This window comes from Vespa mandarinia, chromosome 21 (genome assembly GCF_050613455.1).
Source record: "Vespa mandarinia isolate Hongniang chromosome 21, ASM5061345v1, whole genome shotgun sequence".
NCBI lineage: Eukaryota > Metazoa > Arthropoda > Insecta > Hymenoptera > Vespidae > Vespa > Vespa mandarinia.
In genome coordinates this window covers 1,842,501-1,865,242 of record NC_140830.1, presented here as the reverse complement: position 1 = coordinate 1,865,242, position 22,742 = coordinate 1,842,501, and the positions used below count along the sequence as shown (strand labels likewise).

Genomic DNA, 22,742 nt, shown 5'->3' with positions numbered 1-22,742 from the left:
ATATATATATATATATATATATATATATATAATCAATAAAAAAATTTCATCTTAATAATCAATAAAAAAAATTTCAAATCATCTATTTAAAACATTTAGATGTTACATGTTCTTTTTCTTCCTTGTTTTTTTTTTTTTTTTGTATGTATAAGTTTCACATCACAATTTTGCAAAGATGTTTATAATTTTTTTTTTTCCTTCCAAAGAGATTTAATTGTTCATACATAAAATGAAATTTATTTTTAATAATCTCATAATGATACATTGCTGCAAGAGAAACATTGATGGATAACTTATAATTGATGGAAAAGGATAAATGCATGGAAAGAAAAAGAGAGAGAGATAGAGATAAAGATAGAGATAGAGATAGAGATAGAGAGAGAGAGAATTTTCACCATTAGAAATTCATAACCATAAAATGTGTACATTTGTTGTATATTTTAATGACGTATTATTTAAATAAATTAACTAGGTAATCTCGTGTCACCGGTACGCTACACAGCAGCATAAGTGCAGTGACAATAAACGATCAAGACCATAGATAAAATTTTAAAGTAATAGAGAGTGCTCTGGATAAAAGGAGAAATGTATTAATATATATTGAATAATAAATGGCCTTGCATTATTTTCCTCTATTGATAAAATCCTTTTGCCTTTTCTGATTATCATTGAGAACTTTGTTTTTAAGATGTTCCTTATAATTCAAAATATTACCACTCCACTTTGTAACTGTCCCATTTTCACACACCCATATCTCTTCTGCGACCTAAAATAAAAATATAAACAATTATTCTCCATATATTTTAACATAATCTTAACTCTAGGAAAATTATTTTTTTCTTCTCTTTTTTCAAATAACGCTCACTTGATTTATCAATCTGAAATCGTGAGATACTAGAACCATTCCACCATCAAAATCATTAATCGCTTCTGCAAGTGCATCTATTGTTTCCATATCAAGATGATTTGTAGGTTCGTCAAGAAGTAATAAATGTGGTACTTGCCAAGCCAACCAAGCAAATACTACACGACAACGTTGACCATCAGATAATTGACGAATTGGACAGACCTATTAAAAAATAATTATATGATTTGTATGATCATTTTGTAACATAAGTTTTTCTTTTTCTTTCTTTTCCCCCTTTTCCCTTTAAAGTTCATGCATACTTGTTGACGTCCAGTAAGTCCGTAACGACCAATAATTTTGCGCATTTCTTCTCGTTCTTTAACATCTGGAAAAGCTTTCATCATATAATCCAATGGAGAAATATCCAAATCTAAAAGTTCATGTAAATGCTGATGATATCTTCCTATACGTAGATGACTATTTTTACGTATCATACCACTTGTAGGGACCAACTGAAATAATATAATATTTATTAGCAATAGATATTTTAAATATTACGATATGATTTAACTTCTTTTTTTTTTTTTTTTTTTAACTTACATCACCATAAAGTAATTTTAATAATGTACTCTTTCCTGCACCATTAGGGCCAACTAAAGCAAGTCTAGTATCTAAATCAATACCGAATTCCAAATTTTTATATATCCAGGGAGAATTTTCATTGTAACGAAAACTCACATTCTGCACCATGATAACAGGTGGTGGTATAGTTCCACAAGATGGAAAATAAAAATTTAATACTTTATCATTGACAACTTTTTCCGTAAGACCTTGTGCCACCATTTTTGCTAAGGTCTTCTCTTTTGATTGAGCTTGTCTTGCCAATTTAGCAGAACCATGCCCAAATCTTGCAATATAATTTTTCATATGGGCAATTTGATCTTGTTCCCAATTGTATTGTTTCGCTTGATTCTCCAATAATTCCATTCTGATAAAATAATTGAATAAAAATTATAATATATAAATTATTGGATCATTATTGAAAAATCAAATATTTATACTTTTACCTTGTTTTAACAAAAGCTTCATAATTTCCTGTGTAATATTTTAATTGTTTCTTATTGACATGTATAATATTTGTACAAATGCCATTAAGAAAATCTTGTGAATGAGAGATGATAACCAAAATTCGTTTATACGTTTTCAATTCTTCCTCCAACCAAACACAAGCATCCAAATCCAAATGATTAGTTGGTTCATCAAGTAACAATAAATGAGGTTTCACATACAGTGCTCTATATATATTCAATGATTAGAATAAATATATATATATATATATATATATATATATATATATATATATATACATTAATAATGTAAATATTAGTTTTGTATTATTATATACCTAGCAAGAGCTATACGCATACGCCATCCTCCTGAAAAATCCTTGGTAGCAGTTTTTTGCATTTGAGGAGTAAAACCTAAACCATGTAAAATATGAGCAGCACGAGCTTCTGCAGTATCAGCAGCCATATCATCTAATCGTTCATATACATCCATTAATTGTTCCTATAAAAATATTAAGATTGGAGAAACTAAAAAAAAAAAGTGTCTACTTTTTTTTTTTTTTTTTTTTTTTAATGATAGACAATTGAAAAAGAATATTTCAGACCTGTGCATCTTCTTCCTCGCAATCAACCAATTCCTCGGCAAGTTTCTCAAGTCTTACTCTTTCTTCGTCAACTTCCATGACACATTCTAAAGCTGTTTTATTGCTAGCGGGCATTTCTCTGGTCAAATGAAAAATATCAATTTGATCTGGTATAGGAACTTCTCTATTTCCAAGTACTGCCAATAAAGTAGACTTTCCAGAACCATTAAGACCAAGTAAACCGTAACGTCTTCCACAATTTAATTCAAGCATAGTATCTTGTAGTAATTCGCAACCGTGAAAGGTAATAGAAAAATTGGATATTTTTATATCTCTACTTCGTGGATGTGAAGCCAGAGATCCAGTACATGAACGTGCTTCAGCATTGAGCCTAGCATCTGCTTCTAGTTTTAAACATAATGCCTCTAAAGACCAAAAAAAAAACAAACAAAAAAATATAAATTTAAAAAATTTAATATGTCATTAAGTAACAAATCTTTTTTCTTTCTTTCTTTCTTTATAAACCACAGGAGTATCAATTTGTAAACTTAAAAGATAATATACATTGTAATGTCTTTACCTTCTACGCTAATAGTCGTTCCATTAGTTCCATTTTGAATGGGTTCCTCCGACGCAGCATTTAGATCCTTTCCATCTTCTGCGGATTTTGTTTGATTGATAGTTGGTTTTTTGCCAGATTGTCTAGCCTTAGCGGCTTCTTTCTTTTTCTGTTGTTGTTTCTTTTTCGCGTCGGACGGCATATTTTATCTATAATCAAATAATAAAAATAATTTCTTCATTAATATTATAATCTTTTAATATAATAAATTATAATAAATTGTAATTTCTCGTTGTGATAAATTCGTTATGTAAGACGTAGGTTAGAAATATGAGATAGCACATGTACGATAAAACGTGAAAAGAGAATATAATTAAATAAGGTATTTTAAATATTATCTATCGTCTTAAACGGACTTGTCTTTGAAAGAAAGAGAAACCAATAGAGTATCGAGAAGGACAAAGTATAGTCTGTCTTGTCAAGAATAAAGCAATCCATTACTTTTTCGTTCTAAATATTAATTTCAAGGTGTTAGAGTTATAATCGATATTTTTCAAAGCTACGATATTCAAATATTTCTATCGAGTTATCGTTTTTCCATAAGATTTTAGAAAGCTCACCTAATTGTGCGCCAAAAAATGAACGATTCTTCCGACACAGAACACACGTGCACGGATAAAGGCAAAGCCATTGAGTGGAAGAATAGTTTGTCAGGTTGACTCACAGATGGTACTACCTGATACGTATAAATTTTTCAAGCGAAAACTTGGAAGGGGTAAAATTTTAAAGGGGGGAAGAAAAACAAAAAAAAAGAAAAGGAAAGAAAAAGAAAGAAAGAAAGAAGAAAAAAGAAAGGAAAAAAAAAAGAATAGTTTGATAAAAAATATCAAGATAATAAATGTCGATGATTAATCGTGCGTTATTATCTTTTCGTTGAAATCCAATGACGTTTCTCGTTAAACGTTCAAAGTTATTAATAACGATTTTTATAAACGAGCTCTTTTTTTTGTTTTTTTCTTTTTTTTTACAGAAAATATCTACGCACCTTTTTTTTTTTTACTCAAATACATTTCTAATGATTCCCGTAATCAAATATATTAATTTATTTACATATCGAATAAGAGTGATCCATTATCAGTTAACCTTTCTTTCATTATTTAAATACTCATACGTCATCTTAATAAGCGCCGTCGATAAAGTAGTACATTACCATACGATATCATACAATGTATATATACCTTAGTACATACTTTGAATTACATATGTGAATACGTTATTTGCATAAAAAAAAAAAAAAAGAAAAAAAAAGAAAATATTTATTTATAGGTATACCGATAGAAAGAGAAAAGAGGAAAAAGAAGAAGATAATGAAAAAAGAAAAAGAGAAGAAAAGAAAGGGAAATAATTTATGAACCGAATAATAAAGAAATGTAATAATCAATATAAACAACGATATAATCATTGGGGGTTAAGTTTTATAAAAAGATTTAATATGGAAAATGGATTTATGGGGATTAATGTAATAAAAATAATAATGAAACTTCAACGGTGAAATTCTATCGATTTTTTTTTTTTTTTTTTTTTTTTTTTTTTTTTTTTTTTTATGGAAAAAGTAACAAGTAGAAATGGGATAAAACCGCAAATGGAAAATCCCTCTTAACATTTCCTCAGCATAATAATTTGCAATTCAGGCTGCTGCTACTACAGCCTCCGCGTCGTGCGTGTTGGTAGCAAGGATACATTAGCAATGCATTTCTGTCTTGCCTACGTACGAATGTGTCATCGTAGATTTAAGAATAATTCGCCTTCGTTATTACCATTAATGAAGCAATGAAATCACACATCGACATCATCATCATCATCATCGTCATTCATCGTACGATTAATATAAAAAGAATTAAACTGAATTAATCTCGTACGAATAATTTTCAATTAATATCTAAAGTGTTTGATAGACAAAGAAAAAGAGAGAAAGAGAGAGAGAGAGAGAGAGAGATAGAGAGAGAGAGAGAGAGAGAGAGAGAAAGATAAGATTTCGTGATCGCGAATTAGATTATTACGAAATCAAATTAATTTTAAATTATATAGAGCTTTTTAAAGGTAACGTTATGCGTGTTACTATTTTATCGTGATACAGTTTTGTCTGGTTGAATAACTCGATAAACGTCACATATTAATAACTAAACCGAGAAGTTGTGTAATTCAGTGGGTGGTTGCCTTTCTCTATTATAACCAGAGTTTAATGTAGCTTTCATATACATACATTCATACATATATATATGCATGTATATGGACGAGTATGATTATTCAAGATCTCAATAAAGAATTCGATGGAAAGAAATCTAAGGGGAAAAAAAAAAAGAAATAAATAAAAAAAAAAATAAATAAAAAGGGAGGAGAATAAAACAGAAGAAAAAGAAATTAGATCCTCTAATCGTATTACGTTTCTATAATGATTAAAATGAAAGAATGATATTTAATAAAAATATTTCGATATGATTTTGGATCATGTCGAACGACGTAAATAATTGTTCTCTTTTTCTTCGATGGAATTTGTACATGCTGCAACACTTTTACTCTCCATCCATCGGTCAGAGTCGATCGAAAGTTGTGACTTGTATACACTTACCTCAAAGTAAATTCGAACAAAAGAGAACAAGAGGGATAAGAAAAAAAAAAAAAAAAAAACAAAAAGAAAAAAAAAAAAAGAACGCCACAACCAGTGAATTGTCACGAAGGTCGACGCTCATTCTTTTTTCTTTTTTTTTTTTTTTTTTTTCCTTCTCCTCTATATATTTTTTCTCTCGACACCAATCTCTTCTCCCTACTCCTGTCTCACCTTTCTTTTTCCGAAAGTTTCATTTTCTGATCGAGCCCAAGTAACAATCTTCTTACGGATTTCGATACGAGGTCCATAATGACCTTGAGAAAAGTCCACTTATATAGGTTATAATACGTAAAATGAATTATATTAAAAATTGTTTTACAACGTGATATGTTTTTCTCTCTCTCTCTCTCTCTCTCTCTCTCTCTAATTATCGATCTCCATGTTTATCTTTTCTTTCTTTCTTCTCTTTCTTTTCTTTTTTTTTTTTTACCAACGGAAATTCTCGCGAGTTAATAATTATTGTAAACTTATCAATATCATTTCTATATCATTTATACTCTTATGTCTATAGTGTTATATATATATATATATATATATATTCCATCTATCTTGTAACTTGCGTAATAGACGATCATTGGCCAACTACTTATGCATAGTGGTATACGATACTACCAACCGATACTCCACATCCAGTCTGGTTTTCTTTATTTTTGTCTACATTCTATCTCTCTTTCTCTCTCTCTCTCTATCTCTATCTCTATCTCTGTCTCTTTTCCACCTTAAAGATAGAGCTTGAAAGTAACAGTATTTTACAGTCTCGTTTCTTTCTTTTTTTTTTTCTGTTTTTTTTTCTTTTTTTTTTTTCTTTTGTTTTCTTTTTTCTCTTTCTTTTCTTTTCTTCCCTTTCCTTCAAAACGATTAATAAGAAAAATGAAATGATCGAAGTGAAGTGAAGTGGATTGAAGTGGAATGCCGAGTTTATGAGGTATATAATAAAATGAAAAACGAAAAAAAAAAAAAGAAAAAAGAACAGAAAAAAAAGACAGCAAAAAAAAGAAAAGAACGTATGAACGATCATCGACTAAGAAATTTCGATTAGAAATAATTATATCCGTTGACAAATACGTAATTGTATCCTTTGTAACTTTAATACATTTGTATAGTTTTTTTTTATATATATATATATATGCACACACACACACACACACAACGCACACATATACACAGAGACGCACACATACGTGTATATATATATATATAAAATTTCAAATGTAAAAATAATAATATATTTTTCGTCGTGTGAAAGTTTTATAAATTTTTCGAAGGTTCTTTTTAATTCTACTTTTTTTTTCTTTTTTTTTTTTTGATGGCCTTCCGGTATCCTTGCATTCGACATATTCAACGCGACGTTGTTAAGAGAGATCGCACGAAAAAGGAACGGAGAGAAAGGATGGAGGAAAAGGAAGACAGAGAGAGAGAGAGAGAGAAGAGAGAAAGAGAAAGAAAGAGAGAGAGAAAGAGAGAAGGGATGAGAAAGCCGAGTAGGTACTCGGTCACTAGAGGGACGACGACTTCAGTCTTACGAACGCATCCAAAGCGTGAGGTTAGGCATGGTTTTCTATGTGTTTCGGCTAACGGTCGAGTCATCGTACGTGTTTTGAATATTCGATGATCGATTAAAACAGAAAAAGAACGAAAAAAAAAAAAAAAAAGAAAAACAGAGAAAGAATATCAAAAAAAAAAAAAAAAAAAAGAACAGAAAAATCGAATAAAGAAGTCATCCGATAGAGATATTAAAACGTATTACGTAGTGTCGTGTTCGTAAAACTATCGTCGAAAAAAAAGAAGAAAAAAAAAAAAAAAAAAAAGAAAAGAAAAGAAAAAGAAACAAAAAAAGAAAAAGAAGAGGAAAAATAATTCATATACAACGCGAGAAGAGAAAAAAAGGGGGAAAACAAAACAAAAAGAAAAGAGAAAAGATATTAGAAAAACGCACACTGGAGAAATTTGTATCAATCGATAATTCGAAAAGCTTTTCCCGCCCAAACGGAAAGGATCGAGTAATATAAATTCTTTTTTTTTTTCTTTTTTTTTTTGCGAACGACAAATTCATAGTAATCGTTGGAAATTCTTGTCGCGAACTTTTCCAAGTGCCGTTAAGAGGTAACACAGGAGGAGAAGATAGTAAGAGAAGGAGGAGGAGCAGGAGGAGGAGGAGAAGAAAGAGATAGAAGGAGGAAGGAGTGCGGCGGAGGGGAGAAAGGTGTAGGAGGGGGAGGCCCTCTCGTGAAATTTCGAAAATAATTGAAAGAGGGGGAGGGGTGCGCGAGCATTGGTTGTAACGGATAGTCAATCGTCTTTGCTTTTCGTACGTTTAGTTTCTTCTTTTTTTTTTTTTTTGATCTTTATAAGAAAAGATCCAAGGAAAAGAATTCAGAATGAGAGCTCGTATGTGCGGCCTGGATCATCGATCGATCAACAACGTGTGCGAGTTTACGGGCCTCGATGGAGAATGATAGTTCGACAAAGAGAAACAACAAAACGGATATCTGTTGAAGAGGATCATTGTCCAAGGAACGTCGATCGATCGAGGATAGATCTTGAGAATAAGATCGCTCTGATCATTCGGAATAACGAGGCAGCACGGGTAGGTAGGTAGGTTATAATTGTTTATATAGTTTTATTAATTTATATTATACACATTTTTCTTTTTCTTTTTTTTTTTTTTTCTTATATTCGACGATTTTTTTTTTTTTGTATTTATTTATTTATTAATTTATTAATTTATTTATTGCGAAACATCGTGCATTAAGATCGTTTTGTAAGATTCATTAGACGATGGATTCATAATATTTCGATGGATGTAAATAGGATTATAATGATCTTTCATTATATTTCCTACTTCGTTTTATTTAAAGATTAAGATATATATATATATATATTTTTTTTTCTTTTTTTTTCTAGAAATGATATATTATACATTTATAAATCCATTGAAAGAGCATCGTTGTATCTGGCCAAATGTTCATAACAAATAGGATTTTAATAGGGTAAAATAAGAAATGCGCGTCATTATCGATAGTATAAGCGCAGTGGTGTTATATCGGACAGCTGTGAAGTGAAACGGGCCTCGGATTTCTCGCCGTTAGGTAACGACGACACGGGAATGCTTTCTTATATAGGGTGTTTATAAAATTACCATTTGGAATTTTATAATAATAATAATAATAGTAGTAATAGTAATAATAATAATAATAATAATAATAATAATAATAATAATAATGACAAAAAGAATTGAAATATCGTGTTACATATCTTGTAAAGTAATATGGAATGTTATCTTCATATAAGGTCAGTCGATGTAACGGTAAATCGTTACTGTTATTAAACGTATACGTAAGTAGATGCATACACACATACACACACATAATATATATATATATATGTATATATGCATATATACGTATATATTGAAGTCTCGATTTAGTAATCGAAGTTAAACTTTTTTTTCGAATGAATTATTAGAAAGTTATTTCTCTAATCATTATTATAAGAAAAATACGAATCGTTTCGGATATATAATTGCGAATGCGTTTATTCTCGTTGCTATGTAAAAAAAAAAAAAAAAAAAAAAAAAAAAACGAGTAAGTAATTGTCTCGAATGATTTCTAACGATTAGTCAAGTATATTAAATATATTATTATCATTAGAGACATAGACAGTTCGTTATAAGAATTATATATATATACATATATATATGTATGTATATATATATATATATATATATCTCGACGTCCTCGGCCTATTTATGTTAAAACGCCCATTCGAATCCTAGTGTTACGTCCAGTGGCGTAACGAATGATATAGGCTGTGATATAGGTGAAAGGGCTTATAGAGCACTGTTGTCAACCTAAACGAAAGTCTTAAACGTGGCAGCTCGATTTACTCTCGCGCCTTTACTTATTACGGTCAAACGCGCAAATTCTTTTCTTTTCTTTTTCATCGTCGAGCTCTACTATGCGATTAAACTATTACTACTACTACTACTACTGTTATTACTATTTACTACTACTATTTGTAGAAACGTAAATTGACAATAAGGAAAAAGAAAGAGGGAGAGCTAAAGAGAGAGAGAGAGAGAGAGAGAGAGAGAGAGAGAGAGAGAGAGAGAGAGAGAGAGAGAGAGAGAGAGAGAGAGAGAGAGAGAGAGAGAGATAGAGATAGATAGATAGAGGTAGATACAGGTAGAGAGTGAAAGAGAGAGAGAGAGAGAGAGAGAGAGAGAGAGAGAGAGAGAGAGAGAGAGAGATTAACTGACTGACTGACTTGAAGGGAAAGGAACCGGATTGAAAATTTTTCATAGCAAGCATGTTCTTTCGTATACGTAATCGAATCAATTGGAAAAGCAAAAGGAGATGTTTGGTTATTACACGATAAGAAATCTTCCTTTGTTATGTCGTGTCTTTCTTAATATCTTTCTCCCTCTCTCTCTCTCTCTCTCTCTCTCTCTCTCTCTCTCTTTCTTTCACACTCACTCTTTCTCTTTCTCCCACACATCATACAAAACACACACACACCTGCATATATATATATACATATATATATATAATATATATATATATTATATATATACATATATATATAATATATATATATATATACATACACATACATATATCGATTTCCTCGTTCCTCGAGAAAGATCTTCGTTCGTTAGCCTCTCTACTTGAAAGATATATAGAAATCGAACGGTATCCACTTTCTTCTCATTCAAAGTTCTCGATTACGTCGAGGATAACAACAAATACTTGGACACGATTCGACAAGGCAAGTAGGAATAGGCAGGGACAGGCAAGGGGCAGACCGGGGACAGACAGGGGCCAGGCAGCCGTAGTGCACTTTCCGTAGGCGTACTATGCGAGCATGGCACGTGTGCAAATGAAAGTGTTATGAGAGGGTGTTAGAGAGAGAGAGAGAAAGATACATAGATAGATAGATAGATAGATAGATAGAGAGACAGAGATAGAGAATAGAATCATATAGGTATATTTTTTTCTTCGTCTTTCCTACAAGCCTTTCCGTATTAATGTTTTAAATTGATAGGAAGAAGGAGATAGATAGATTGATAGATAAACCAAGAGAGAAAGAGAGAGAGAGAGAATGTTGTAAAAGGCGAGAAAATTGGGAAAGGAAAATTCATGCTCGGTCGAGTAAAAATATTTGATAGATCTTAGATCATGATTTTGAAGCGACGATTGATGGTAAAAGAGGTGGAAGAGAAGAAGGAGGAGGAGATGGAGGTGAAGGAAGAGGTTATGTGGAAGGATTTACTTCGTAAGGAAATCGCGTGTTAACTCCTTATAAATATATTCAGTACCATATCGTAAAATTGTATCAGCCAATGTAAAAACACATGTTGTTTAGCTTCTAACTTTCACCGCGGCAAGTTTCAAATACCATCTCGGACAGTTGGCCGAGCATAAAACGGCGCGTCATTCGAAATATCTGATTTATGGATTGTAATATTTTATTATCGTTAATGTAATGTTATAATAACTGTTAGTGTAACGTTATTCTCTTTCTCTCTCTTTCATTCTCTTTATAATGTCGTCGTCGTCGTCTTCGTCGCAAAAGAATTTTTTTCTTTTTTTTTTCTTTTTTCTTTTTTTCTTTTTTTATTTTTTATTTTTTATTTTTTCATATCTTCGATAATCAACGTTCCAATCGTTTATTTACCGATTTATTTTGCAACGAAAGTTTCCAATCGCGGAATAAGAAAAAAATAATGCGTTGTTTAAATCGTTAAATTATAAAATGGCGATATAATGCGAACTTGCTAATAGAATTTTTTTTTCCATGGTATTGGTATTGTTTTTTATTATCGTGCGTTTGAACATTTTTCTCATTTCAATGTATATATAAGCGCTTTTCGGGATACACCGGGAAAATTAAATTCATTCTCGTCTATTCTCGAATGTCAATGTTTTATAATTATTATTATTATTATTATTATTATTATTTTTGTTTTTTTTTTTTTTTTCGTTTTGTTTCTTCCCTTTGAAACGCGAAAAAATTCATTTAAGATTCAATTAAATTCGTTCCTTTCGGTTTTCGAATTTTCTTTTTTCCTTCTTTCTTGCTTTCCTTCCTTCCTTCCTTATTTTTTTTTTTTTTTTTTTTTTTTTCCCCAATTCTTCTCTCTTCAATGTATGAATAATTCTATTGTGAAAAATTTTTACCTATTCAATTTTAATCCGACAAAGCATGTAATAAATGTTCTCCCTGGTCGATGCGTATTTTTTTTTTTTTTTGCTTCTTCTTTTTCTTTTAAATGTCCTTTTCTTTTCTTTTTTATTTTTTTTTTTTTTTTATCGAGGACAGGTTTTACCAACGATTACTGACCTTTATGAAGAATTCAAGCGTTCGAATGAAACGCTAGTTATCGAAAATGAAAGCTAAACTAACTGGACGCGGTGACTTGACCAGCGGCGAGTACCGCTATTTCTCGTCCTCTCCTATCGTTCTCTGTCCTATACTAACAAGCGGAACTACGATAGGTTATATTTATTTTTCCTCTAGTGTTCCATTAAACTCGTTTATGTAATACCTTTCTAATTGACACAAAGTTTTATCATAACGTTAATGTTAAATGAAATATCTAATATATATATATATATATATAATATATAATACATATAATTTTCTTCGGGTTACATATTTACATATTTACATTTGTATATTGAATGACGTATTTTTATCATCCTCCCCCGCCACCCTCCCCCTATTTTTATGAGGACTAATCGAAAACATTTTAATTAGTTTAACATTCTCGAATAGATTTATTTAATACGGAAAAATGATTACTTTTTTTTTTTTTTTTTTTTATATATTCGTAATTTCACGAAGTTATTATCTAACACGAGAAAGCTAAAACCCGTTGATTTTGCTATCGAAAACCACTCTTGGTATTTTAGAAAAATCAACGTGCAGGCTTTAACATTCAATAATCGTTGCATTTGAAATTATCATTTCTAATAACGTTATGCAAGTTTACATAAAACGTTTTGAGAATATCTCAATGGTTGTACCGATTCTTTCAAGATTTCTATCTAACTTATTGTCTTTCGTTATTATATAAATGATATTAAATAATAATCTATAATGGTGTCTCTAAATGTTAAATTGAATTGCAATGCATAATCCGATGAAATGATTGAAATTAATTGATAAAGCATATATATATATATATAATAATGATTAATGTGCGTGTCGTTTAAATGAAAATTTTAATTAACATTATTATAGATCCTTGTTACGTATCTGCATTAATGACGTTTAATTGAAACGAAGGTCAATCATGGTTTCTCGTTTACATCATAAATCGATCCATGAGATTCAATATCGATATATTAAAAAGTACATATTATACATACATGGGTTATGCGTTAGATAATAAGTTTTTATAAAACAAAATCCATATCTTCGTTTATCGTTTATCTACCTACGATCGAGAAAGTATTGTCGATCCTAGGTTTCGATTACTGTTGTGTATCGATTGCACGTTTTCTCTCGTGATAAAGAAAAAAAGAATCTTACCTTTCGAAAAGATATAATTAAAAACAAAAAAAAAAGGAACAATTAAAAGAAAAAAAAAAGGAGGAGTAATAATAAAAAAATAAATTATGTACAAATTGCATAGATCGACCAAAAAAAAAAAAAAGAAAAGAAAGAAAAATAATTGATCAGAAAAGATCTTATCTTTCGAAAAACGAGCGCCATTCATTGGAAGGACAAAATCGTTTTGGGAATCATAAGAAAAAAAGGAGGAGTAAAAAAAAATATATATATATACAAATTGTATAGATTATTAACAAAAAAAAAATGATCATAAAAAAAAAAGTTTATTAAGTCGAACTTGCTTGATCTCGTCGATTAAATTTAATTATTATCTCGTAAAAAAAAAAGAAAACAAAAAAAATTGGACTCTTCTGTTAATAGTTATATTCTGTCAATGGTTGAACAGGATCAATAATAATTGAAAGCATATTACGTAATTGCGTCTTTAAAAACGTCCTACCCACGCATCAAACTATAAATCTTTCTCAACCACGGTAAATCGCGATAATGAAAAAGTATGTGTTAGAGCGTGTGTGTTCTCTCTTATATCACTTTGCGTTTACCATTTAAATAGTAATTTGAACTGGGTTTTGTTTATGTTAAAAAAAAATACATGATTTTAGATTTTAACGAGGGTCCAAAGTTTACGAGGTTTGCGAGTAAAAAGTTAGTTTTTTTTTTTTTTAACAATACGAAAAAGCCGACAAACGAGAATGATTTATTAGGTGAAAATGATTATAATGCATTACCACGAGTATGCTAAATGGTTCCCACAAACATTGAGTCAAGTTTCTCTCTCTTTATTTTTTCTTCTTTTTTTTTCTTTTTTTTTTTTTTTTTGGAAGAAGCTATTTTACTCGTAATTCGGACGTTGATTTATTACTTTGAGGGTGGAAGAGAGTGGGGAGGGGACAGGAGGAGAGGAAGGGAGAAAAGAAAGAACGAAAAGTAAAACAGTTTCAACGAAGTCACTTTTTATAATTGGTACAATAAAGTTGTTGGTTAGTTAACTTAATGTCATTAACTTAATGTAATTAACACGATTAATTAGTATTTGTGGTAATTATGTTAGACTCTCTCTTTCTCTCTCTCTCTCTCTCTCTCTCTCTCTCTCTCTCTCTCTCTGTGTGTGTGTATATGTATGTGTATGGGTATATATATATATGTGTTAAGATCGAATATGATAGTGAAGAAATAGTTGATTGTTCATGACCGTTCATGACCGCTACTAATGTACATTATGACTACCGACGTGCAATTCATGATTGTATAGTACGTTGATATAAAGTTGATATAACAGATTGATGAGACGGAAATAAGAAAATGTCTGTCTTGTTACGTTAACGTAATCGTGAACAAGATCGTATCGTATTCATGATATACGTTAAGATATGTCTGATTATAATCAGTGGATGATCACTTTAATATGGATTTGGAAAATAGTTTTCTTAGAAATGAAGATGCGCAAGATGAGGTGAAGAAGGCGGAGGAGGAAAAGAGAGAAAGAAAAAGATGAAGAAGAAGAAGACGGTCGTGACTCACCATGAAAGGGAATGAACTGCTATGGTCGATTGGACGATCGCATTGCTGCAACCGTGATAGGTTTAGAAAGTTCAGGATGCGCTTGAGGCACTGCCGATTATGAACGTTTCTAGTTGCTTTAATTCTAAATTGGGTGTCGCGAAACAAAATTATATATATATATATATATTTTTTTTTTCTCTTTTCTTGCTAATATAATTACGCGATATCTTTTTTTTTTTTTCTTCTTCTTTCTTCTTTCTTATCTTACTGATATAATTGCGCGATTTTTTCTTTTCCTTTTCTTATTTTATTAATAATAATAACGCGATTTTTTTCTTCATTGGAAATATACTTCCGTATCTCGATATGCGCATTTTCATTTTCATTTTTTTTTTCTTTTATCTATTTCATTTTATTCTTCCTTTCTTTTTTTTTTTTTTTATTTTTTAATGATCCACTCAACTACTTGGAAGCTAACTCACGCATTATTAGTCAGTCGATCGATGTATTTCGTTTTTTTTTTTTTTTTTTTTTTTTTTTTCTTTAGCGTAGCGCAAAGTGTGTCAAGGATGATACTGTTTACGTTAAACGTCCGAATTCGTTGAATTGCAACATGTAATTAGTGATCAAAGAAGATCGTTCGGTAGAAGTATGTATGTACGTACATAGATACATATATATACTTAGAATACGTACATACTTAGGATACGTAGATACTCACCTCTTTATGTTTCTTTTAACGAAACAATATTTGCGATGTACTTACTCTTGTGATATTACAAAAATAATTGGACATCCCCCATATGGTTAGATATATTATTATTACTAATAGCTATTGTGCAATACACAATAAATCGAAAACAAGATATACTTTCTTATTCTTTTTTAAAATTATAATTAGATAATTATGATATAAAAGTATATAGAAAATATATAATTGAAATCTATAATAATAATAACAATAATAATAATAATAATAATAATAATAATAATAATAATAATAATAATAATAATAATAATAATATTAATAATAATAATAATCGTAATATAGTAGAAATCGTTAATCGAAACTATGCATTTGTAATTAACTCAGTTAGTTGCAATAAGAGTTTTTCTGTTTTCTCATCGTTACATTTGTTTGATAAATATAGTCGGTTAAAAGGCGCGGCGCAATGCGGCGCTTTCCAGCGAACACGTATCTTTCATTCACGACACAGAATCGGGGGAAAGCCGTGTTGTCGTCGTCGTTGTCGTCGTTGTCCTCGTCGTCGTCGTTGTCGTCGTGTTACTGTTGATAGCTGCTTCGAAACAAATCGCGGACGATGTGCCGCTTTTTACGTATGGATGACTCCAAATATCGCCGTGAGAATCAATTGCTTTCTGGAGAAAACGAATACGTGTGTACGATGCTATATATATGTATATACATATATATATATATTTTTTTTCTTTTTTTTTTTTTTTTTTTTTTTTTTAGAGCAGTGAAAGCGTAATGCAAATTTTCTAACTACGCGACATCTCTCTCTCTCTCTCTCTCTCTCTCTCTCTCTCTCTCTCTCTCTCTCTCTCTCTCTCTCTTCGTGTTTCTCATGTGATAGGTTCAATGTTTTTTTTTGATCGTCTGTTCTTTATATTTTCTTCTTTTTTTTTTCGATATACTTTTAAATAAATATCAAGTTTATTTATTTTAATATCACCGTCGTGTCCTTAATATTTTGAACTTGACATTTAAAATGACGGATAACAACGCATGCACGTGTTTATGCGCTAACCTTCGGTATTTCATTATTTACACCGCCGGTAAAAGAAGCCAGCAACATCAAACGTGAGTAGCTTTCGTAAAGGAACATTTCTGCCGTGCAGTTAACTATTATATGTATTGGTGATGTTTCGAGGACCACACTTATAGATTACATTTGTGTATTCAAATTGATAGCGATTATTGTTGAATACATAGATTAGTAATAGTGTTTGAACGTGTTTTATTCTATGAGCCATCGGCTCATAAAGTATGTACAAATTTCGTTTGAATAGTATAAGTAAGTACTATTCTGGTATCAAGCACAAGATGTGGAAACGCCTTTCTCTTTCACACGTGTTGCGCTGCGCTTCAATACAAAGTGAAATCAACTTCGTGAGTTAAAGAAGTTGACAAAAAAAAAAAAAAAGAAAAAAAAAAGAAAGAAAAAGATGAAAAAATTAAAATTAGAAAAACGGGGAGAAAAGAAAAAGAGATAACGAAACATAACGGATCGCGTTTTTCTTACCATTTTTTTTTTTTTTTTTTTTTTTATATTTCTTTTTCATCTTTCTCTATATACGTCACGATTAATTATATAAAATTTTTTTTTCTATTCGTCATAAATTTATATTTATACATTTTAAGAATTAAATAAATAATGTGTTCCTTTTCAATTCTTTTATGAAAATAAAATCTATTTAGATATCACTTTCAGGATGGTTTCACTTTAGAGGATTCATTTTAATCGTACAACTTCAACGATGGGAGAGTTTAAGAAGGTTGAAACGATTGCTTAATCCCTGTCATCGTTAAATCATAGTTACTCTCATCGACCGATTGTACCCGCTAGCAAGCGAGCTAGCTAGCGAATAACTACTTTCACCACTTTATTTTATTTTAAACTATTCGGTAATACGTCGAAATAAAAAAAAATGAAAAAAATAAAAAAAAATAAAAATAAAATAAAATAAAAAAAGAAAAAAGAAAAGAAGAGAAGAACAATTGTTAGGAACAAAAGAAGAAATAAAAAAAAAATAAAAGAACAAAAAGAAAAAAAGTAACGAATAAGGAAAATAAGACGTCGGGAGATTACGCCGGAAATCGTCGAAGCGAAATAATCCTCGAAAGGAATTTTTCCGACAAATTTCTTTTTTCTTTTTTCCTTTTTCTTTTTCTCTCTCTCTCTTTTATATATATATATATATATATATATATATTCTCATACATGTCCAAAAATTTCCGATGTTTCTTGACGAGAGGCGAAGCAACAAATCAACTACGTCGCTTTCGTTTGAAACGATTTCAGGTCACGTTCCTTGTTCAATTCAAATCACGGTATACCCGTGAATAATTCCACATTTGCCAGAGACTTTTAAGTGGACAGCCAAAAAAAAAAAAAAAAAAGGAAGAAAGAAAGAAAAAAAAAGAAAGAGGGAAAGAAAGAAAAGGAAATTGTCGAAATAATCCAAAGAACATTCTTTGTAAACTACCAAGATTATTTTCTTTTTTATTTATTTATTTATTTATTTATTTATTTATTTTTTTTTTTTTTTTTTTTTTTTTTTCGGAGTAATTTTTAGGTATACACACACATACATATAAGTATATGTACATTAGAATGCACATTAGAATGTTCGTAATAATTTTTACCGACATTTTCTCTCTTTCTTTTCTTTTTTTTTTTGTTTTTTTTTTTGTTTTTTTTTCTTCATTTATTTATTTTGATTTATTTTATTTTTTATTTTTTTTTTTGTTTATTTTATAGGTCGAAGGATTCGATTATAGCGCAGCCATGAACTTTGCGCTGCATGGACTTCTACTACAGGGTAAGGCAAAACGATATTACACGATATTTTTAATAACTATTCGATCGTTTTAATGATCTATCCATTGGATTTGACAAATCGATGGATAATATGTTCATTGTTAATCGATACTAATTCTTGTAAATAATTCTAGCTGTAAGAAAGAAACGAGAGTCGTTCGAAACGAGAAAACAATATATATGATTAGAGAGACCGAAGGCCACACCTCATAAATTATTATCGAATTGATTATGTTCGTTCAATGACTTCTGCGTTACTACGAACCTAATAATCATGTATAATATTTTATCTAAACAATATCATCGATATGTTTTTTTTTTCTTTTTCTTTTTCTTCTTTGTAAAATGTTTGTAGATCAATGGATTAGATATGATCAGTTTAATGAGAGTCACTCACGATCTCTTTGAGTTATATTATTCGAATTCATTTGACTTACGTTCATTTTCGATAACTTTTGGAATTAATATAAATCTAATAAGCATCATCGGATTTATCATCGATACGTTAATTAAGATTTATTGTTTTATTATTTTTATCTTGTTAATTATCTTTTTTTTTTTTTTTTTTTTTTTATAGATTAGATTAAGAAACATATATTTTAAACATGTGTGTATATATATATATATACACACATATATATATATATATGCATACATGTATCAAATGACGTTCATTCTAACAATGTTTTAGCGATCGTTAAGAAGAGAAGGGAACTTAATAAAATTTATTGATCTACCATTCGCATATATCTACTATTTGATTCAAAATCAGTGTTCTATCTATATATATATATTTATATACGTACACACACACACACACACATATATATATATATATAGACACGTACTCTGAACATTTCTTTCTCTACTGACTTTTCTCCTTATGTAATCGCGTGACTCCGGGCGCAAGGATGCGGTTAGACCTTTCGAAGCGTGTCTCTTTGGTGCCGAAGTCACGTAAGACGCACATTACTCAGTCACGATCTTAATTTCACTCTCTCACGTTGGCCGAATAATTACGTTATACGCGAGCAAAAAAAAAGAAAGAAAGAAAGAAAAAAAAACAAAAAAAAAAAAAACAACAAAAAAGAAAAAAGAATCAACGACGATGACGATGACGACGATAACGACGACGAGTTCGAAAGGCACTCTCATTTTTTGTTGTATTTTTTTTATTTTTTTATTTTTTTTTTCCTTTTCTTTTCTTTTCTCTTATACTTCTTAGATTCATTTTAATCTAATCGTTCGTTACATTTAAAAACGTTCGAATTAATGTTGGTTTTTTTATTAACTGATGTCATTCGTTAAATCATCTTATGAAAAAGATTAAGATCAAGATTATAATTACAATTTCGAATTTATTTTGAGTTTTAGTCAAGTTTATTTGAAAAAAAAAAAAAAAAAAAAAAAAAAAAAAAAGAAAAAAAAAGAAAGATTGTTTGGCAGCCAATCAATTTATGGTTTATCCGTAGTACACTACTTTTCTACGATCTTCTATCTTTACTTTCATCCTTGAAGCGACCTTCCAAAGGAATGAAAGGCTTCGGTATCGTTAGTTTCATCCTTAAACCGGTCTCATACCGGATGGCAAACCTTGGTGACGCGCGTTACTATTTTCGAACATGCAAGTAACAACGCGAGTTTAGCGCGATTGAACTTGGGAAGAACGAAATGGACAAATATATTAGTAGAAGCTCGTAAACCATTTAGGTTATTTCGTGATAATATTTTTTTATTTCTTTTTTTTCCTCCACTCCTCCCACCCTTCCCTAGCCTTCTCTTTGCTTCGCTTCATTTTCATTCATTTTTTCATTTCATTCATTCATTCATTCATTCATTCATTCATTCATTCATTCATTCATTCATTCTTATCCATAACAACGAATGATTTCTATAATCTTTCAAACTTCTATCAATGCGATAGAAGAGATGCATGCACGCATGCACATACAACAGAACGACGAATATTAATAATAATTAATATATATATATATATATATATATATATATATGTATGTATGTATGTATGTATGTATATATATATTGATAAGAGAGATAATTTCGCGGGAAAATTATTTTTATTTAGAGAATTTAACAAATTGGGATCTCTCTTTATCTCTCTCTCTTTCTCTCTCTCTTTCTCTCTCTTTTTTTCTCTCTATTTCTCTCGGAGTGAACTCTATTTTGAATAAACTTTCACTTTTGAAATCTCACACTTTCTCATTTAGCATAATTATTTTCGAACTTTGTACATTCGATTACAAGATTTGCATGTTGTTGTCTGTCCAGATAATCGGAGTTACGGTGAATCAAGAGCCGGGTAATCGGGCTTCCGGGAATATCAGGGTAAGGATTTAATCATCAGGTTCTATACGTTAGAACGAGTATATAACGGGCACGGTATTCATTTGAATGATAATAGGATTTTTAGTATAGATAATTTGTTTATTCATATACATATATATATATATATATATATCGCACAGGAATTTCTCATTTAATTTATATAAAAGATCCAAAATTATGATAGGTAAACATACATATATCAATGCTATTATTATTGTGATTTCGAATATTATAATTTTGTTTGCACGCGTACGGGGTTATTGTTTTATTTCCATTGACTCTCATATTTGACATCGTTATGAATCGAATCTATCACATCGCGTTTCCTATGAAAAATTTCACGCTATCTAGGCCAGTGCTAATTAATGTTTAACTAACGAAATACAATGGGAATTTCTCGTCGTTCGGCAATATCAATTTCTCTTCGTTAGAAATGAAAATAGCAACGCATGGTTCGTATTGAGTTATTTATCCATGAGAACAAATATCACACCATGAAAGAGAAAGAGAGATAGATAAAGAGAGAGAGAGAGAAAGAGAGAGAGAGAGAGCAGGGGGGAGAGAGAGAGAGAGAGAGAGAGAGAGAGAGAGAGAGAGAGAGAGAGACGTTCGTTTCCTTCTCTTTTTTATTTCATACTCAATATATAATATAAATCGCACACAGTATAATTCGTACGTTGATCCTAAGAGACGAAAGATTTTCAATCATCGGTTATTACGTGGAAATAAAAATCTAACGTGAAATGTCGCCCCACGTTTGCAGCTTTTGCTGCGAACCTTTCACGCGGACATATTCTAATTTTCCTTTTTTTTTTCTCTTTTTTTTTTTTTTTTTTTTTTTTTTTTTGCATATCACAAGTTAACCAGAAAGTCGCTTTTTCCGCAAGAGAATTTTCTTACCGAGGAAATTTCGTCACGGTTCACTACGTTTTCTCGCAATTCATAGCTTAACTCAAACGTTACTACTTTCCTTCTTACAATTCATAGATGCTAAGCCAGGAAATACAGAAATTCATTCGTTCGCATAGAAGAAGTACGCGTGGAGATACTTCTCTAAGAGGACTGGTGTATCATTTGTCGACTAATGAATAACGACGGAACGCTGACTCTTATTTTTTTTTCTTCTTCTTCTTCTTCTTTATTTTTTTTTTTCTTTTTTTTTTCTTCTCTTTTACATCTTACGTCATTCATTGAACCTATTGTAATGAGCTGAATTTAAATGATCGTGATGATTAACAAGAGGAAGAGTATATGATACTTATATGTATGAAAATTTCCATATTATTTATACGATAATAATTTACGAATTGATATTTTTCATAAATACATTGAATCTCTCAAATTCACAGGACTTATGTGTTTTACCTGTATCTTTTTTAATTTTTCATATTGGATTTTTTTCTTTTTTTTTTTTATAATTGCTATTGTATAATCGTATGGTATAATCGTATTAGAATGAACAACTGTACGATTTTTATTGTAAAAAAAAAAAAGAAAAAAAAAATTTCTAATTTCGACGTTATATAATTATTCTATAGATATGAGAAAAATGTTGGAAAGTATATAGGATTATATACATAAATATGAAGAATCGAAATTTTTTTTTAAAAAAGAAAAAAAAAAGAAAGAAAAATAAGTATAATGATTTATAAAAATTATATTCAGTAAAATCAGATATATTATTTCTATTCTTAATGCATAAGTAAAAACGAGATATAATATTATTTTCCATCGAAGAGTTGATCGCTATCTCGAGCGTTTCTTAATTAAAACGAATCAAAGGAAATATCTTGTGCTACCGTTTGCCTTTCACGCGAGTTGATATAGAGCATTCGTTGCATATGTTGCATATGCATCGCGAATGTTCTACACATACCAAGAGAATTCAATTTTTCAATGTGAATATATGAATGTATGTGTGACATACAATTAAGTAATTATTTCTATTTCTTTTTCTTTTTTATGGTTTTTTTTTCTTTCGTTTTTTTTCTTTTTCTTTTTTTTTTTTTTTTTTTTCTTCTTTT

The 22,742-nt window shown here is 30.0% G+C and overlaps 2 protein-coding genes across 16 annotated transcripts in view; one reads left to right on the top strand and one right to left on the bottom strand.

Annotated features, from left to right (window-relative positions):
• Positions 1-127: 127 nt before the first annotated feature.
• LOC118444070 (ATP-binding cassette sub-family F member 2) lies at positions 128-3,806 on the bottom strand. Its single transcript, XM_035871923.2, has 9 exons — positions 3,678-3,806; positions 3,079-3,266; positions 2,520-2,923; positions 2,253-2,416; positions 1,915-2,142; positions 1,448-1,835; positions 1,168-1,359; positions 866-1,069; positions 128-766 (listed from the first exon to the last, which is right to left on the bottom strand). The coding sequence occupies exons 2-9, from the start codon at positions 3,257-3,259 to the stop codon at positions 623-625; spliced, it is 1,905 nt and encodes a 634-aa protein (XP_035727816.1). The 5' UTR covers positions 3,260-3,266; positions 3,678-3,806; the 3' UTR covers positions 128-622.
• A 3,714-nt stretch (positions 3,807-7,520) lies between these two features.
• The window catches only part of LOC118444066 (uncharacterized), a 24,396-nt gene continuing 9,174 nt past the window's right edge, over positions 7,521-22,742 (top strand). For 2 of the 15 annotated variants that reach the window (XM_085663270.1, XM_085663271.1), the window contains exons 1-3: positions 8,242-8,320; positions 18,313-18,373; positions 20,662-20,718. Coding sequence is in view for 11 of the 15 variants with exons in the window: in XM_085663263.1 (XP_085519389.1) it covers positions 8,178-8,312; positions 18,313-18,373 (196 nt within the window). In the remaining 4 variants the exon portion in view is untranslated. Of the gene's footprint in view, positions 8,321-16,131; positions 16,214-18,310; positions 18,374-20,661; positions 20,719-22,742 lie in introns of those variants that run through there. The other 13 variants (XM_085663263.1, XM_085663262.1, XM_035871912.2 and 10 more) reach the window with 8 other exon arrangements.

Bases quoted from the DNA above. Each gene is read 5' to 3' on its own strand.
- LOC118444070 (XM_035871923.2), bottom strand. From the start codon at position 3,259: ATGCCGTCCGACGCGAAAAAGAAACAACAACAGAAAAAGAAAGAAGCC. The intron at 2,417-2,519 runs GTCTGAAATATT...ATATTTTTATAG, and splicing joins GCGAGGAAGAAGATGCACAG to GAACAATTAATGGATGTATA. The intron at 2,143-2,252 runs GTATATAATAAT...GAATATATATAG, and splicing joins ATGCGTATAGCTCTTGCTAG to AGCACTGTATGTGAAACCTC.